Here is a 20,705-nt window from a genome sequence, read left to right as displayed (position 1 = left end):
TGACAAAATGCATTGTTTCCTCACAAAATAACCCTGATAAAAAGTACATCGGCTTAACCGAAAATGAATAGAAATAACTTTATGCCAACGACAAACTTTTTGTTTATAGCCAACAACAATCTTTTAAACATTAAAAGTACTCAAAAAATGCTGTCAAAGTTTATTTGGGATCTAGAAGAAAAAATATTAATTTTGAACTAAATTGGTTTTTGTTTTATTTTATTAAATTAGTAAAAAAAAAAAGCGATAGCATTTTGTTTAATTTTATTTTGATTTGTTCAATTATGCATAATAAAAAGTTTTTTATTTTTTAGGTAAAGCTGTTCCTATTGTCTGTTTCAATTTAAAACTATAACTCGTTTTAATAAAATCAGAATATATTATGTTGCAAGGACTATCGTAAAATTTAACATGCAAAATTAAGGACGCATAACTTTGCATTATTAGTTTTTTTTTTCGGGACACCTCACAATAAATAGATCAATATAAAACCATGTAGCGAGCAATTTATTACTTTAACTTATTTGAAGTTTTTTCTTTTGATCAAGTGTTTTTTATTCAAAGAGTAGTTTGATAAGTAAACACTTTTGTTTTAAATCTTTGCCTAGTCTTTTGCTGCTGTGCAAACTTATTGGGATTTACGGATGCGCAAACTGCACCTGCGGTTGCAGATGATTTGTTTGATTTTAAGTCTATTTTCAGTTTATCACATGTTAATTGTCGGTGATATCATTAGTAAAGTAACTAAAAATATATCAAGCTAATTCGATAACTAAAATTTTTTCTATAAAGATCAGATTCAAATTGTTTATGCATCTCGTGAATAGAAGAGAAAAAAGAATTTAAGAATGGTAATATATTGTACATAATGGTCAAAAAAAAAAATTATTTTTTAATAAATTATTATGAGGAGGCATATTTTAAATAAATAATTGAGAAAAGTAGTATTTTAATGCTAATATTAAATATTGTAATTTCTTAAAGAAAATAAAAGTTTCTTAATTTTAAATAACTAAATTTTATGTCTTAAATTTTTTTTTAATTTTACTCTCAAGACTTGGAGAATCGTTTTTCTACTGACAGTTGGTTTTGTCTATACTTATGGTAAGCCCCTCACAGTCTTATTACATCTGGCTTTATTTTGCAAATCTTTCATATTATTTAAAATGTAAATTGTGTTTAATTTATATAAATTATGGAACCGAAAATCAATTTAAATTCTTTTATGATTGTACAGCGGCTAAACCTCCTGTAACATGTCAAAGAAGTTTCAGTAAAATTGGTTGCTTCAAAGAGGTAAATAGCAGACCAGATCTTGCATTAAATCCGATGAAACTTGAGATTAACGATCGTGATCCAAGCAGTTCGAAGTACCAAGGTTATCTTATTGACTGGACAAATATGGAAGCATCAGTGCACAGGTATGCTTAACTATTTTGCTATTATTTAGAATGCAAAGTATTAAAATTTTTCAAATTAAAATTATTCTTCAGTTTAGCTTGCAGATGTGCTAGTGCTGCAAGAAGTTTGAAAATGAATTACTTTTCATTACGTTTTTGGGGTGAATGTTGGGTTGGAAATACAGATATTGGAAAACTTGTTATAACTCTTCGAGATCCAAAATGGATGTCTACAGACTGCGTAAACTCTTGGTCATTTCTTGGTGTTTGTGACCATAAACATGAAAAAGAATGCGTAGCGAAAGCAGGCTCAGGATACATCTACTTTTTAGACGATACTAGCAAAAGTGAAGAAAGTAAGAAAACTTATATGTACTTAAAAATTTAAACTTTATACTAAACTGTAAGCAAATCGAGAAAAATTAAATTGAATAAGAACTAAATAAGTTCATATGACGAATAAATTTTAATACCTAACAAACTTTTTTTTTTTAATTTTCCTTTTTTAATAATGAAATAAATATGAAAAATCAACAAATATTTTTCAATCTAGATATTGACGGTGGATATTCTGAATGGAGCAGCTATACAGAGTGTTCTGCCACCTGCGGATTTGGCTTAATGGAACGAGAACGTACGTGCACAAATCCTGCCCCAGTAGGTAAAGGAAAAGACTGCAGTAGCCTAGGACCAATGAGTGATGAAAAACCCTGCAAGTTACGAGAGTGTCCAGGTAAGCATGATTATCCAATATTTCCAATTGCCGCTCTTCCCCGGTTTCCTTTTAAAACAATCCTAATAAAAAAAAACATTACATTATGTATCAAAACTGTTCAGATTTTACAAATTTATCGGTGCTAAGCGTTCCGGCTTGCAGATTATACTTTTTTTGCCTAAAGTTCAACTCGTGTTTAAGCGGAGTTGCAATTTAGGAAAAGAATTTTAAATTATCTTTATAAAGTAAATTACACCGGTTCTAAAATAATTTTTCGAAAAAGAAAAAACTAAAAACTTTTTAAAGATCAATCTAATCTAACAACCTTAAAACTAGTGTTATTATCAACTTCGACTAAATGAACTAAAAGTCGGCTAGACGAAAGTCGAAATTAGTCGACTAGGAATACGAATAGTCGATTTATTCGACTATGGACTTCCTACTAATCGACTAAAAGTCGATTTAGTTGAGTGAAAATTCTATAAACCTATTATCTTTTTATTCGATTTAACTTTCCTATCTTTAATTTTTGTTTGTTCGTTTAAAAATAAAGCATGTACTATTATAACTAGAGATGTCACGAATTGTGGTCAAGCAGAATACCAAATATTCGGCTGCCAAATATTTGATGACACTTTCTTATTTTGAGGGTTCCGACATGGTTCATTAAAGTGCATACTTTAATGAACCATGTCAGAATCTATACAATGGGTTTACTGGCAAATTACTATACAATGGGTATACTGGCAAAAGACCTTAAGTTAAAATTTGGCAGTTTTGACTTAATGATGCAGTATTGTAAAGTTTACAACGCATTACAAACTGGCAAAGTACACTAAGTCGAATAAAACATCTTTTCTCTGGTTATTAATATACATTTAACGTCAACTCATGAAACGGGTTCTATTTAAATTAAAAGCTTTTAAATTTAAAAAAAAAAAAAAGCTAAAAATATTTTCTTAAGAACTTAACATTATGGTGTATTTAAATGTCAACACAAAGTGCAATTTAATAAGATTATAAAAGTTTCAAATTGGAGGAAAACTTAAATAATTGGTTTCTCTTAACAAGGATTTTTGAGTTAACGTTTTAGGCCAGAATACCTACAATATGTTGTTTAATTTATGATTTGGCATATGATACATGATAACAGCACAATATTTATATGATAACATGTTATCATATGATATATGATAACAGCACAATATTTGTTGACTGCTCCATCAATTTGGTTTAACTATAATTATGTATAAACGTATCATACTCTTCAAACGACTCCAAAAGATTACAAAATAACTAGCTCTGGTATTTGCATTTCAGAAGTTGATATAAATAGATCTTCAATACAAACTTAGTTTAAGACATGGTTTAAATTTAATGAGAATGTCGATTATACGGTTGCGATAAAACAATGCGATAAATCCTTCTCAGTGAAAGGCTGCTTGATACCGATGAACCATCCCCGGTAATTAGTAGCACTGGTGATGGTTCAGCTATACCTCGTAAGAAAAAGAAATGTAAATAAAAACGATCAAACTAATCTCTATGAAAAAATGTTTACATATGAAGATGTGAGAAAGAATAATTTTAATTACAAATGATATTAGTCTTTACATGAAACCATTTGCTTAAATAGAACAATAAACCCTTGCAAGTGTTGGTCAACAAGCGTAAAACATTATTCTAACAGAACATGCTAAAATTTCTTATTATTTGCCGCTGGCAGTATACATAGTGAATGCCTATTTTAGGAAGTATGACATCTCTAATTACAACTATTACCTACTTTTTGTTTACTTTCTTTAAGTTTTATCTAATTCATAGCATATTAGCATTATTTAGGCTTATTCCGGTGCTCTAATAAGAACAGGAAGGACTTCTAGGAGCACCTTAATAACTACAAAAAGAACAAAAAGTTATACCTAATTAAACTATTGATTATGAATTTCATTGATTTATTTTTCTTTTGTTTACTTGATGCTTTTGAGTTATATAAATACTTTCATACTGGGCCGCTTCAAGGCTTGGCGCCCTGGGGCAAAACTAAGTTGTAAAGTTCCAAAATCTAAATGTCATCTATACGATCACATTGTAAATGTAATTAAATGTAATCAAGTATTTAAAGCAGTCCCTAAATCATTCGGGTCTGGTAGTAAATTGTCCAGTTGTCGGAGCTGTCGTTCTTTCATATTTTTTTCTCCATTAACATTTAAATGATATGACGTTAAAAAATAGAAATCAAAGTATAAATTGCTTTATTATTTTTATGACAATTTATTTAAAGAAAATAAATTATTCCCAAATTTCGACTGAATCGACTTTTAGTCGACTTGGTCGATTTTAGTCGACTTTCGAAAATATATTAGTCGATTTAGTCGACAGTCGACTTATTTAATAGTCGTAACAACACTACTTAAAACTCATCGATGCTTGTAAAGTTATATTGATTTTAATGAAACAAGGCATAGAAATTAGATTGATATTTACAATTTATTTAAATAAGTATCGGTCTGATATTTACAATTATTCTACTTTAAAAAATTGTTTTATTTTTTATTTAAAAAAATATATCACTTTTTAAAAATAAATTGTTTAATTGATTAAATTTAAATTTTGTTAAGTGTCTTGTTTACTTTATCTTTTATTCATATAAGTTTGCAAAAAAATTATCTCAAGCATAAGATTTTGCTATAACTTGAAAAAAATTTTGAAAACAAATATTTTAAGTGAATGGAGGAATAAGTGAATGGACAGATTTTGGGCCATGTTCTAAATCTTGTGGAGGTGGAATATCAGTGAGAACAAGAAGCTGTACAAACCCATCCCCATCAAACGGAGGAAAAGATTGTAGTGAATCAACTCAAGAATCTAAAGATTGTGCTACTGATCCATGCCCTAGTAAAATAAATATTTTATGTTCAAGTTTATTTAATTTTTTTAAAAATGTAATTTATTTTTTTTAATTTTTTGTTGTTGTTTTTAGTTGATGGTAATTATGGATTATGGAATGCTTGGGGAACATGTTCTGCTGATTGTGGTGATGGCTTTCAAATTCGTCAGCGAGAATGTAATAACCCAAAACCTCAATATAGAGGAAAAAGTTGTGAATTGGCTGGTATTAGCCAGGAGAGCAGACTCTGTAGACTCAAGGAATGTCCTAGTATGTTTTTAAGTTATTAAGTATACTTTAGAGTTATGTTTAAAAATAGTTACAAATTATTTTAGTTTTTATGTACAGTATCTAACTAAAGTAATATAACAAAAAAAAGTTTCATAGCTAACTCATAACTTTGTTTTTACTTTTTTTCTTGGTAATATTGCTTTCAGCATTTTTCATACACATTTGTTGATATCTATTTATTAAAAAACACAAAATAATAACTTAATAAGTTAAGTTTACAAATAGATATTTACCCTATAATAGAATTAAATTAGAACTAGAACTAGTTTTTAAGTCAGTCTCAAATATTTAGGCTTTAAACTGAACCCATTTAAACCTTTTATATTTACTATAATTGTCTTTTAGTAAATGGTGGGTTTGGAAGCTGGAGTGAATTTTCTCCCTGCTCTAAATTATGTGGTGATGGAATTCAAACTCGCACAAGGAAATGTAATCAACCTGAACCTGCTTATGGAGGAAAAGATTGTGAAGGGACATCTGTTGAAACAAACATGTGCAAAATTGTTGATTGCCCGAGTAAGTTAAAAAGATTGACTGCAATAAAAATTTGGTTTTCGTTAATATTAGTTTTAGTTTTTTTGTAATAGATACAAAATGGCAGCAGACATCTAGATAAAGCAGCATTTCCAAATTTGTTTATGTTCCATTTATATCAAGTTGTTATTTATAAAAGTTAATAAATCCTTCTCAATTTTTATCATTATTATAAATGTTTAACTATTAGCTGAAGAGACTTCATGCCATGGTTCATGAAACATGCCATCTTCTTAACAAGTTTAAAAAAAATACCTTTATAAAAATATTAATATAATTAGTTTTACACAATTAAACTTAAATCTATTATATTTTAAATGAAAAATTAACTTTTTTTTGTCTTAAGAGTGGCTGAAATAGGATTAGTAAATTTTTCCATTATTTTTTCATATTGCATAGCGTTTTTTTTTAGTTGATGGTAAATATGGTCCATGGAATTCTTGGGGAACTTGTTCAGTAAATTGTGGCACTGGCGTTCAAACACGTCAGAGAGAATGTAATAGTCCAAAACCAGAATATGGTGGAAAATCTTGTGAACTCATCGGCATTAGCGAAGATAGTAGAACATGCAGAATCAAAGAATGCCCAAGTATATTTACAAATGACATATTAATTTTAAAAACTTAATTTTACAATGTTTCAAGATAAAGAACTTTTTAAGTTAATCGGAAGTACTTCAAAGATTTTTAAAATCTTTGAAGTATTTCAGCTGCAGAATTTATTTTGCACGCCTTTTTGTGCAACTTCATTTTTAAGTTGCACGCCTTTTTGTGTAACTTAATTTTGATGTTGCATGACTTTTTGTAAAATTTCATTTGTAAACTGTAACTGTTTGCTCATTATGTATTATAAACACTTACAAAAATTCGTAACAATGTGTTGAATTTTTTTATGTGTACATTTTTTATATATATAATAAAAAAAAAATGCTTTTATAAGATATTAACTAGATATAAGTGTATGTTGTAGGTGTATATTTTGTTTGGATTTATGATTTTTAATATTAAGAAATAGTCAATTAATCAAATAAAAATTTAGTTAATGGAAAATGGAGCGAATGGGAATCATTTGATGCATGCACCCAGACATGTGGTTCTGCACTTCGATCAAGAAAAAGGTCATGTAATAATCCAAAACCAGAATATGGTGGTCAACCATGTGAAGGATCAGATGTAATGACTGAATCCTGTTCTTTTATACCATGCCCAGGTACATATACTTTTTTTTTTTAATATTCTTTTTCAATTTTAACACTAATAAAGATATAAATATTTTAAGGCAAAACTTACTCAATGATAATATGTAGTACTTTTTATATATGCATGTGATAAATAGTATTATATTTTCTTTTCAATTATAAAAATCATGAAATTATTAAAATTTTATTTTGGTTTGCAGATTTTATGTATATTTTGCATATATATTTTTATACATTTTACACATTTTTATATAGTTATTTATATTTTTGTGTTTTTCTAGTTAATGGTGGTTTAAGTGAATGGACAGTTTTTGGACCATGTTCTAAATCTTGTGGTGGTGGTATCTCAGTGAGAACAAGAACCTGTACGAACCCATTACCATCTAATGGAGGTAAAGACTGCAGCGAACCAACACTAGAAAGCAAAATTTGTTCCTCTGACCCATGCCCTAGTAAGTAATAAATTGTACTCTAGTAACTAAATCATTAAAATGTATTGTTTCATTTTAAATAATTTTTTGCAATAATAAAACTTAATCATTTGTTTATTTTCTTGCTCATGTGTAAGAAAGTAACTGTTTTACATTCTATTAACACTGCAGTGCTATAAAATAAATCTTTATAGACAATTAAGCATTTAAAATAGGTGAGACCTCTTCATTTAAAAAAAAAAAAGACAGATTAGCATCTTACAGCTCAGTTTTTAGACTCAAAGAAATATCTAATTTTTTTAGTTGATGGTAATTTTGGTGAGTGGAATTTATGGGGAACTTGTTCTGTTGATTGTGGTACCGGTGTTCAAACACGCCAAAGGGAATGCAACAGCCCAAAACCTCAATATGGTGGAAAATCATGTGAATTGATTGGAATTACCCAAGAACAAAGGGAGTGTAAACTCAAAGAATGCCCAAGTAAGTTTACTGGATTCTTTCACATAATATTTGAGTGTTTTTTTGTGTACATTATTAACTTTTTTTAAGTTTTATATTGTTTTATTTTTTTATTATGGTCAGCATAAGTCTGCATGGTGTCCTCATCATGATATCATATTATATAAAGATCAATGCAACTAATGAAATAAAAAACACATAATAGTTTTAAAAAATTTTAGTACTTTAAAATAGTCATCAAATTTTTTAGATTATAATTAATTAATTTTTTAAGTAAAAAATTTAAAAATCAAAAAAATGTTTTTACAAAAACATGTTTCATTTTAGCCTTAATCCTTTAAGTATAAATTAAAATTTTTTTTTTTTAGTAAATGGTGGATTTGGTAGCTGGAGCGAATTTTCTGCATGCTCTAAATTATGTGGTGATGGAGTACAGACACGCACAAGAAAGTGTGATCAACCTGAACCTGCATATGGTGGAAAAGATTGTGTCGGAACAACAGTTGAAACAAACTTTTGCAAAATTGTTGATTGCCCCAGTAAGTTTAAAAAGATTTATTAACATTTGAAAACATCTAATCATGAAATAGCTTTATTAATTTTAAATTAAAATCAAAAAATCAATTGAATTTTTAGTTGATGGAAGTTGGAGTGAATGGGGACCATTCAATGAGTGCAGTCAAAGTTGTGGTTCTACACTTAAATCAAGAAAAAGGTCTTGTACAAACCCAGCACCACAATATGGTGGTAAGGCCTGTGAAGGACTTGATACAATGACTACAGCATGCCCCTTTGTACCATGTCCAGGTATACCTAATGATAATGAATTATGATGATGATGATAATAATGAAGATGATGACCAAAAAATTTTAATTTTTAGTTAATGGTGGATATGGACAATGGTCTAGTTATAGCAGTTGCTCAAAAGATTGTGGACAAGGTACTCGAACCAGAACAAGACAATGTGACTCACCTGCACCAGCAAATGGTGGACGAAACTGTGATGCATTTGGACCATCTAGTGAACAGATTAGTTGTTATACTCAGTGCCCAAGTATTTATTTAAGATTTAATATATTGAATTACTATTTTAGTTACATTTTGTTTTCAAATATAATTTAATTTATATTAATTGAATATTTTTATAGGTAAAAGTATTACATTTTTTAATATTTAAATTTACATTTTAAATGTTTTTTAAAGCTCAATCTGCAGTAGCCTGTGAGGCTGAAGATCTCAATATAAATTGCTATGGAAGAGGAACTATCCAAATAAGCGCAGCTAATTATGGGAGAAGAGCAGACCATATATGTACAAGATGGCCTAATCGTTGGAATAGAAACTGTGGAAATGAATGGAACTCTCGCAATGTTGTTACAAGTAGATGTCAAAACCAAGCAGCCTGTAGTGTCAGAGCTGGTAATGAAGTATTTGGAGACCCGTGTTGGGGAGTATATAAATACCTTGAAGTACAGTATTACTGCAGTGGATAACAGACTTTATATGTTTTACAAATTTGATTGAATTATTTATTTTATTATACATTGTCTAAATATATTTACATAAATATTCGATACTGATTTAATATCAAAGAATGTTTACATTACTTTTATTGAATTAATAGAGTAGCACATATGCAACTTGATTTATGAGTTTTTCAAATCGTTGAAAATAATGATTAACATAAAATACTCTTTTTTTTTACCTAGATCATTCAAAATACATGCAAATATTTTTTAGACTTAGTTGAAAATAGATGTCAGATACTTTGACTTGCTGACTGTGAGTCATCATATCTGCATTAATAATCCTTTCTAATTTTTCACCTAAATAAATATTTGGCATATTCTTCGTTTCAAACGAATTTTAGAAATTAAAAAAAAAAGTCGGATAGAAATATTGAATAAAATCGCTTTTTATAAGCTGTAGCCTTGCTCCGGTCCTTCTTTTCTCCCCGGATGATGTCTTGAATGGCCCTGCAATTCCAATTTCTCAATACATTAATATTAAGATGCAATTATATCTTATTTTTTATAACAAATCTCCTTTCAACATGTTGCTTGTTAACAATCAGTCATAATTCAAATTTATAAAAACAAAAAAAGTTAAAAAGCAAACAATTTCCACGGTTACTTTTAATTGTAAAAATAAACCTGTTTATTTTAAAGGTCAGGAAAACATGACGAAAAAGAAGTACAAATTATTGGAGTTAGAGGAAAAAACTAAATAAATTTTTTGAATGAAATGAAATAAATTTATTTTTTGTTTAAACTTCTGTTTGCATTTTAAAACAATATCTCAATATTGTTTATTTATACAGAATTAATGACTTTTAAAAAGTCTCTTTTTGAACTTTTTTAGGATTTTGCTAAATCGGTTTGTTTTAAATAAAATTAAAAAACGTTTTTAATTTGGACATGATTGTAGATCAAAATAAGTTTTGATAATGGTAGTATCAAAAGATACAACTCAAACAATTAATACTGCTATTGAGGTACTTAGAAAAAAAATTAATCAAACGCATTATTTAAGTCAAGAAAGAAAATAAAAGATTAAATACTGCGAAGATGAAAGTTTAAAAAAATAGTTAAAAATAGCTGAACAATACAATTAAAATAACAACAAACCACTATTTAGTATTTATATTAAAAAACAAGCGAAGGAGCACCTCGTATCAGTAAATTAAAAATGAAATTAATTAATGCAGTTTCAGCTAAACAAAAAAGAAAACTCAAATAAGAAAAAATTGTACCAGTGTTTGGATTAAAGGAATCGACACGAAAAAGCAAACATGAGATAAAAAAAGAAGATGACGATGAAAGTATTAGAGAAGTATTTGATGCTATCGGATTAGAAAAAACATTATCAAACATTTCAGGTTAAACAGTAGACAAACAGTAGACACAATGACAAACAAATAGACACAATGACAAACAAGTAGACTCAATGACAAGCAAGTAGACACAATGACAAACAAGTAGACACAATGACAAACAAGTAGACACAATGACAAACAAGGACAACTAGTTGTTGAACTAGTTCATCATATTAGAAACAAATTTCTAATCAACTTTATTTAAATCTCTATATAGATTTAATTTGCAATAAAAAAAAACAAAAGAAATTAATGCACCATCAAGTTTAATATCAAAACTCAACGAAATAACGTGTTTATACATGAACGCATCGTACTTATACATGAACGCAACGTGCTTATACATGAACGCAAAGTGTTTATACACAAACGAAATGTGATTATAAATGAACGCAACTTCTCTGAACAAAAAAATTGTCAATCTAATCGAAGGGATTAACTCAAACAAAGCTAATATAGTTATGATTTGTTAAACTTGGTCTAATAATGATTCAGTAACTAATACCAATGGATACACCTTATTTAGAAACGACAGAAACGTTGTTAGAGGCGGAGGAGTGTGTGCATATGTACAAAAATTTTATAAAAGTGTATGAATTTTATAAAAATGTTTATATGACCCTAATATAGAACAGAATCAGTGCTATATTCAATTAAGAAGTGTAAAAATATTATGTGGCAGTATGTACAGAACCGGAATTACCAACATAAGTAATTGTTTCAACATCACAAAATCTTTCAATTTCGATCATTTGATGAGTTTATCAAATAACTGGAATCTTTCATTTTGGGAGTTTTAATAAAATGGCTATTCCAATTATAAAACAGGGAAGCATTTAACACAAAGCCTCTCTGAATTAATAAAGAGTTAAAAGCGTTGTCAAAAGAAAAATGAAATGTTTGGTTCAAATGTCGAAAGCAGAAATTCAGACATTTGTTTACTTGCAAAATACAAAGAATTAAACAAGCAATTTTTATTTTTGTTCAATTCAAAGTTTAAGCGCAAGACAGTTTATTCATATATTAACAATAAAAGTAAAATCGACAATAAAAGAGCAATTTAACTAAAAAATGATAGTTTTGAAACTGATTTAAAAGTAATTACAAGTACATTGAATAGATATTTTGCATCCGAATTCAATAAACTATAACCTTCATCTGGTATAGGAACACAATCATAGATATAGAAACACAAAAAATCTGTAGAAATCCAGATTTTGATGCCTCTGTTGTACTTAAGCAAACTAAACATTAATTAAGCAGTAACAGCAATAAAGAAAGGACAGAGTTCATCAAAAAGTTCTAAAGAGTGCAAACCCGTTTTAGCTAAACCAGTATCGTTATTGTTTAATAGTTCATTTGAAACGTGTAAACTTTCGATATTATGGTTATGTGCAAATATCGTCCCACTGTTTAAAATGGTGCAAGTTGGATCCATGCAACCATAGACCTGTATCTATAACACCTGTAGCTTGTAAAATCATGGAAAAGGTAATTAAAGATAAAATAATGAAATGATTCGTAGAAATAAATTAATCAGTAAAAACCATCATCGATTTCTTAATAATTAAAGTTGTGTGACGAACTTATTGGAATCTCTAGATTTTATTACAAGTTCAATCGATAATGGTTGGGATGTAATAATTTTGTTTCTAGACTTTGCCAAAGCGTTTGATTAGGTTGATTATAAAAGATTATTGTCAAAATTGGTTTTAAATCAAAATTATTTCACTGTTGCCGGAGATTTGTAAAGAACAAGCTTCAAAGAGTGGTGATAGGAAATAATAAATCAGAATAGGAAGAGATCTTGAGTTGAGTACCATAAGGATCAGTGTTAGGACCATTAATATTGAACTAATAAAAGATTCATAGAGATAGAGAATAGAATCAAGAGTTGAAAAATTGCACGCTCCATAAAATAGTAGCCCTGGTGCAGTGGCTACAGCGTGTGCGCCTGCGCAGTTGAAAGTTGGAAACCCATGAAATTACTCATTTCAATCTGTTTAAAAGCGAAATATTAAAAAACAATTTAAACACAGTAATTGAAAGGAATAATGTATTCAAAAAGCTATTAGATATTTTTAAAACTGTTGAATTTATGACTAGAAGACAAAATAATTGCTGAACATGTAAAACTTAAAACATCTGGTGTTATTCAGGGCCGTATTTATGGAGGAGGGGGCGTAGAAAATAACTAATTTAAATGGCAAATTTGGATTTTTAGTTGGCAGCTGGTCAAATGTCAGCTAACGAGAATCTTTTTTTTTTTATGGCCTCTTGTTAAATCTTTATGGATTGTAAAGGCTTTGTGAAAGTCAAATTTAAAGTTATATACGATTAAATCAAGCGCCGTACAGTAAAGTATTTGTATGACAAGTTAACCTATATAAATCAACATTTTCTATTAAAATAAAAATTAAAAATATGCATATATTTTGCCTCATTTAATCATACTTTTATGCTTGAAAAGACGAAATCTAAATCTGCCATTGAGCAAGAAAGACTTGGTTTTCAAACCTAAAATGTTCAGGCTATCATTATTAGGAGTTGAAGCAGATTCAGAATTTTCCTATTTTTTTTACCAAAGTTATTACAAAAATTGTAAAAAAAGGCAAAAACTCAATAGGGGTGTATTCAAAAAAAGTTATTAAACCTATATTTTTGAAAATTTTGCCTATGTTCTGTTTCAACTCCTTCACAAAACCACTACAATTATACCCTAAAAATTTTAAATCCTTTGGGCTATCAGATCTAAAGATATTTGAAATATTAAACTGAAAATAACTAAAAAAATGCAATAAAACAATTATTAGGCCCCAGCTGCATATGCTGGTATAGTTTCGCTTTGTTTTTCTTCATCCGCAAATCCTAATGGCTCTCAGTTTCTTTCTTCTCTCAGTTCAAAAAATTATATGTTATACCAAGCTCAACATAAATAAATTCCAGTCCTATAACTCCATCATTAAATTCAATAACAGCTAAAAATACAGATAACTTTAGAACTTTCGTAGATACAAACACAGTTTAAGGGCACTTTTTTCCAAATTGCAATGTTCAATGACTCGTTGTTATTTTGTGTTTGTCCATGTAAGCATTTGTTAAGAAGTTCATCTTTTGAAAGATCTTGAAATAGTGGTATCAGAAGAGATTTAATAGATAATAGCAAACTTAGTTTTTTTCATGCTCATAAAAATATTATATTCATCACTTGGAACGTCTATCAAAGGTTTAGTAATACTACTAATTTTTAATTTTGCAGAGACATTTTCATTGAATGAAAACAACTTTTTTTTTTGAAAGGTCTGCAGTGTGTTGGTTACCACAGAACTTTCTTTATGTTTTGAAAGAGTTGATCTAGGCATACTTTAATTAATTTCCTCTAAAATTAAACACCCTTGATTTATTTTTATTTAGAATATATAATAACAACAGCAATACAAAAATGAGAATCACTTGGCAAATGTGTAGACTGCAAATTAATAATAGAGCAATTCTCTATGAACTATAGAAATCTAGGGGCTGCGATTCCTTTGAAGGTACATATAGTTAAGCAAGATACTATTGAATTCATCGACATGAAAGGTGGAGTCTTTGGTATGATAAATAAATTTTAAGTTTGATAAAAAGTTATAATAATACAATTTATTTATAATAATAGTAGTTAAATAATTATTATTTACTTATTATCAAAATATTACAACAGTTTATTCGAGTTAAAACTTGCATAAACTACGACAATTATTCATTAAATAGACTAGAATTTATTTGATACATTTTATATTCTGCAGGCTTAGGTTACTGGAGGAAACAAGCTTTCGAATCCATTCACCAGGATTTCAATCAATTTCAGGATTTCAATCAATTTTGGTGAAAGAAAAAAGTTGTAGAGTACAGTCCAAACTATATCGAAGCTATTTCATAAACTATATCAAAGTTATTTTAAGAAGTGAATGAATGAAATGAATAAAATGAGAGGAATTTTAAACCTTTTATGAATCGTAAATTTAATCGTAAAAAGAAATTAAATTTAAAAAAAAAAGTTAAAAGAAATCGTAAATTTAAAGTCGATAAATTTTGATCTAACTCATGATAGAGCTTTTTTTTTTTAATATAAGTAATAATAAAATATTTCATGATCTTAGGAGACGTAGTTCTAGAAAGGGGGCAATAAGGGGTAGGGATGGGGTTGGGTTAGCATTAATTACCTAAACTTTTTGCAAGTCATCCTCATTTGATACTAGTGTCGAACACTAGAACTTTTAGTACGCCACATGGCTTTTAGTTACCTATCTTGAACAACAAAATTACTGGGCACTCGCCTAATATAAGTGATTTTTCCTCAGGTCCTTGGTGAAAAAAATTGTTTTTTACTTTTTTGGAATAAAGAAAAGTCTTCTGATGATAAACAAAACAAAAATAATTTTTGGGAATGCGTTACATTAAGTTAGAGCATGCTCCTATGTACCGTGTTGGTTTTTTGACTTTTTGTAATACAAGTACTCCACTGTGCAACATTTTAATTTGTTGATACTGCAATTTAAAGGACCTGCGAGTATTTTAACGCTAATAATACCCGTAACATCGACAAAAACGATTCCAAATTTAAATTTATAAGTAAAACGGTACCCTATTTAAAATTAAAAATGATCACTGTATTTACAAAAAAGCTAAGTTTTTTGTTTTTATTAAAATTATTTGTCCATTTTTTTATTTTATTTTCAAGCATTCTAAAACATAAAACATTGAAACAAAGTTAAAAAAACTAACTTACAAAATAAAATAAAAAAATTGTTAGGATAGGTTTTCACACTTATGGCCAACGTACTTCATTTGATTTGTTTTTTTAAAAAGGTATTATTAAATTACAAAAGGTAGGGAGTTTTGTCACGTGACATTTTATGAGGGAAAAACATACTTCGTTTGTTTTTGAAAAACTTCGTCCAAAAATTGCAAGAAATGAATTTATGTAGGTGTCGAAGAATAAAAAACCACCCATGAAAATTAATAATATATACGTTTATATAGATGTTTTTTTTTTAAAAAAGGATGTACTACAATAATTTGTTTGGGCACGACGTTTTGCTTTAGAACTGATAAAGTTATTTAATTTTAAATGTTTTAAATGTAAATTCAAGTAAATTAAGATAATTCTTTCGTCCCCACAAAAAAATAGATTCTGCAACTATTTATTTATTATGTGAATAAGTTTTAGTATTTTTTTTTTTGTACTTTAATAGGGTGATTTTTTTTGTTTTTTAAGTGAATATTTTTTAAGTTTCCCTCGTCTTTAGATATTTTAGAGCGCCATCAAAACTTGGTAATGTAAATTTGCCGTTTTTCATGAACAAGTCTAAAGATTTTTTCACACATTGAATTCTATTTTTTATATAGCTGAGATTTTATTACAAATTTTTACTTACAGCATCCTAAAGTGGGTTTATTTTTTGTTGTTGATGTTGTTGTTGCTTACCAATTAGTAATTTAGTTACAACAGTTTATCAGTAAGTCTTATTTATAATTTATAATTTATCTAATTTTAAAGTTATATATATATATATATATATATATATATATATATATATATATATATATATATATATATATATATATATATATATATATAATAATAATAATAATAATAATAATAATAGTAATATAAAATAAGTAAAAGACATTGAAATTGATTTAAATTAGTTAAATATTGTATTGACGATTAGATGAATACTTTAAATTTATATAAAAATATATATTTGTTCGCCATGATGACTGAAAAATCTATATTCATTTAGATAAAATGATCAATGAAAGTATTTATGATTGGATTTGACATAAAAAGATACATCTTATGATGCAATATATTGCAGCCTTTTTTTCCACCTGTGGCAAATTTTCCTCATAATACAGTGAATGCAACTGAAATTCCTAATGAAACAATACTAATAGGCGAAAACAAAATGCTTAAAAAAGAAAAGAAAATTTTAAAAAGGAAAATGGAATCTATTATAGATTTAAAAATGGATTATTTGACACATTTAATAGATTTTGAAGATATACAGTATTGAAGATATGCAATTTAGAAAAGCCATTAAAGGCAAAAGTGCACCTTTTTTATCGCATAATCTTAGGTGTCGAATGTGATAAAAATATTTTTTGTAAAACAAGGTAAAAGGAAGCAAAAGAATAAACTTATCTTCGGAGGAATTATATCAAAATCTCCTTATTGTCATTCAAGCAAATATAACATCAAACAAACAACCTTTAATTAATATAAGTAATAATTTAAAGCCTCGTATAATAAGTGATGCAGCTGTTGAAAGCAAATAAAAAAAGAATTAATGGAAAAAATTCAGGATGTAAGACTAAACAAATTAATAGAGCAAGAAAAAAAATCATTCCTTATCAAAACTTGTTAACAATCCATCTGATTTGGTAGGTTTTCTATACAACATTGTGTTAGAGAAGAAGATTCTCTTGAAGTATCTTGGTACGCAAGCACGGCGTTAATTTTTGGCCAAAAATCTTTCAGCGCGAATTGTTCGCGCGACTATTAAAACTAAATGTCGCATAGACTGGAATACTCTTACCTTTGGTTCAGTCTACACTAAAAAAATGCAGTTAAGTTGTTTCAGATCATTTTATGAAGTAAGTTTATTCTACAATATTGTGTTATTAAGATATTTAAACGCACTAAATATTACTTTTTATTTTATTTGGCTGAGGTAAGCAGGCTTTGTGAGGAAAAAAAAAATGCTTGAAAGTTTTTGAAGTTCAAATTTTTATCTTTTTATCATTAAATTTTAAAATTGTCTGGATTTTATTCTGCAATTTTTTTTGTATACTTGTATTGTAACTTCATTAAATATTTTTATGAAGGATAAATTTTTTACTTGGTCACATGCTATTAACTTATTATTAAGTTATTATTAAATTGATAAACATTTTGATTATCGAAGTTTATTATTGATTACGACAATTTTATTATTGAAAGACCTCCAGGAATGTAAAGACTGGTACTACTGTGAATGAAAAGTATAAACAGCTACAAAAAAAGTGTTTTAGGAATTATAATTAGTATATTCAAACGACTATTTGAATATGTTACATTATATAAGAAATGAGCTGAAGTGTTCGCAAATTTTCTCTTTTTACAAATTTAAATGTTTTATATTATTAATTTTTTATACAAATGTTGGTGTATATCTCAAAAAAATGTGTTTCTCAAATTTATATTCATTAAAATCCATTTATATGTTGCATGTTCAAAAACAAAAACAGTTTGTAGTTTGTTTTTCAAAGTTGAAAAACACCTGGTATAAGGTATCAGATATACTTTGTATGAGGTTATAGTAATCTGATACAAGGTATCAGATTATTAAAAACCTTGATGTTTGTGTTAAGGTTATCTAAGTAAAGTCATGATCCAAGTAGGGATGTGGAGTCCCAAAAGGACTCCGGATTTGTATGTCACAAAAAGATTACTTCAAGTATTGTGAATTTTAAAATAGGTATCACAAATGTATTAACTTGCAAGGCTGCTCAGTTTTATGGCTTTTTATAAAAAAATTTTGTGCTGGCAAATATCAAAAAGAATGAACTGAAATGTAAAGCAACAAATTTTTTAGTTTCTATTTATTTCTGAAAATTCTTTTGCATTTTGATTATATCTCAGTTTCAGAAATTATTTTTAAACAAATTAATTAATATATATTTTTTAGACTTGGATTTTATTTTTATCATTTCATGATATCTTCATGCAACCTTCATAAAAAAGATAAAATATTCGAAATATTAAAACATTTTATTTCTGTTAGTTTAAATATTGCCAGTTATAAAAACATCAATAAGATGACACCTTTCTTAATGTTTTGCTTTTTTTTTTTTTAATAAATTAAGGTGTAGATGCATATATTAGTTCTATTGGTTTAAGGTTAAGTTATTATGTTGGTTTAAGAATAAATTATTCTATTGGTTTAAGATTAAGTTAAGGTTAGCTATTTAACACAACATATCTAAAGGTAGGTTGTTCAACAATCTATGCAAACTACAGCGTGTAGATTTATGAAATAGAATTTACAAATTGAATGAAAGTAGAACATGTATGATAAATTGGTAGGACAGTAGTAATTTTTTATTTTTGGTTTTTAGGCATTGGCAGGGTGTACTTGATGACTTACTTTCCTGCGACAAAATCAAAAGAACCTTCAGCTACAAATCAATTTAAAATAATTTTCATAGCAGCATTTTCTAAGAAAAATTCTCCCTTTATTTTATTTACTAATTAGATTACTTATATTTCATAATTTCTTTAAATTATTTTTGTCCAATTTCTTTAATACTTCTTCTGCAAATATCAAGTTGATATTATGTTATTAATGTGAAAGAATAACCTCAAGATATAGTTAAAAAGATGGTAGGATAAGGTACATAAATATACGCTTTTTTTTCTTTCTTGTAAATCGAACTCAAGTTGAGCGCAAAATGTCTGTACCGATAGAAACCACTCGCAAAAACTTTTGATATTGATTGGTCTATTAAAATTTAACTGTTATTTTCACAAGTTTTCCACTTACTATGACTGTAAGTGTGAAAACACGCGCGAACTGGCAATTGGGAGATTTTTGGACAAAAATTAACCCCGTGAAGTGGTACAAATTGATCAATTAAATGCTAAACGGATTAAATACCTTGTTAAGTATGATAACAAACCTGATGAAGTATGGTCATTTGTTTTATTAATTGATTCTCAAAAAGTTGATCTTATTCTTTTTAGCTAGGATTGTGAAGTAATTTTATTTAACAAAAATTTTAGAACTATGTTGTAGTTTGTATTTATCTTATTTCTTTTATTATTATGTTCCAATAATATGTTTTTACTGCAATTGAGTACAGTGGTTTTATATTTATAAACGGTATGAGTCATATCTTATATGTACCAATTTTGTTTAATTTAAAGATATTTTTATATTATATATCAATATTTTTATCTCTATTCTTAACTGCACATTATTAAAAATAAAAATTTAAATAACAAAAAAAAAAGAAGCTTTATGCAAAATTACTATAACTTTTACATGAACTGCCTATCAAATAAAGTAAAGAATCCAGAAATAGAAGGGCTACCTTAGGCTAAGTTACTAATACTTTTACGTGAACTGCCTATCAAATAAAGAATCTAGAAATGGAGGGCTAACCTTAGGCAACATGACAGCTCACTGATGAAGTGCAACGTCCTATGGCTTACCTTCTCGTTTGTGCACTTCGTTAAGTAAGTTAGAAAACTTTGTTTAATTTATAAACATACATACATATATATGTATATATATATACATGTATATATATATATATATATATATATATATATATATATATATATATATATATATATATATATATATATATATATATATATATATATATATATATATATATATACAGTATCGGACAAAACGAGTGCAACCAAATAATGCTAATTTAGTTTCTTTATATAAAAGTGCTGCATTTTTTCAATTTAGAGAAATAACTATGTCCCGTAAAATGGGGTGAATAGAAACAGTGGGGTGAATAGAAACAAAACTTCATTTTTATATATATAGTAATTTATTTCCTACATAACTATGGTCAAATAGTGGCAACTATTTTTTTTTTTAAGTTGGTACACTTTAGGCTAAAAGGGAAATAATTGTTTGTTTGGGTGGCAGCACTGGTTCCTATTTGTTTGCCTTCTTGAATGTTGCACGTGATTCATGCTGTTTTTTCATCTACTTTGAACTTTCCAGGTAAGTCAGAATGTGTACTGTTCATAGAAGTAAATAGTTGTTCAAAACATAGATTAACTATCCATATAAAAGATTAAGGCTTACTTTAAGCTTTAACTTTAACAATATTGTTTCAGAAATTATTCATATTGATTA

General features: G+C 27.6%; 1 protein-coding gene across 1 annotated transcript; it reads left to right on the top strand.

Annotated features, from left to right (window-relative positions):
• The first annotated feature begins 700 nt into the window (after nt 1–700).
• LOC124813618 (A disintegrin and metalloproteinase with thrombospondin motifs adt-1) lies at nt 701–9,564 on the top strand. The gene is made up of 16 exons (XM_065810958.1): nt 701–851; nt 1,056–1,104; nt 1,238–1,421; nt 1,494–1,756; nt 1,954–2,133; nt 4,843–5,013; nt 5,099–5,275; nt 5,642–5,812; nt 6,243–6,419; nt 6,869–7,039; nt 7,310–7,480; nt 7,763–7,939; nt 8,287–8,457; nt 8,555–8,725; nt 8,800–8,973; nt 9,123–9,564. The coding sequence occupies exons 1-16, from the start codon at nt 849–851 to the stop codon at nt 9,410–9,412; spliced, it is 2,700 nt and encodes an 899-aa protein (XP_065667030.1). The 5' UTR covers nt 701–848; the 3' UTR covers nt 9,413–9,564.
• The last annotated feature ends 11,141 nt before the right edge of the window (nt 9,565–20,705 follow it).

This window comes from Hydra vulgaris, chromosome 11, assembly GCF_038396675.1.
Source record: "Hydra vulgaris chromosome 11, alternate assembly HydraT2T_AEP".
Lineage (NCBI taxonomy): Eukaryota > Metazoa > Cnidaria > Hydrozoa > Anthoathecata > Hydridae > Hydra > Hydra vulgaris.
Note: the sequence above shows the minus strand (reverse complement) of the source record. Positions and strands in the feature narration are given on the sequence as shown.

What these genes read in the sequence shown, in the direction of transcription:
- LOC124813618 (XM_065810958.1), top strand. An exon ending in TAGACTCAAGGAATGTCCTA is followed by an intron (nt 5,276 to 5,641) that starts GTATGTTTTTAA and finishes ATTGTCTTTTAG; the next exon opens with TAAATGGTGGGTTTGGAAGC. An exon ending in CCCCTTTGTACCATGTCCAG is followed by an intron (nt 8,726 to 8,799) that starts GTATACCTAATG and finishes TTTAATTTTTAG; the next exon opens with TTAATGGTGGATATGGACAA.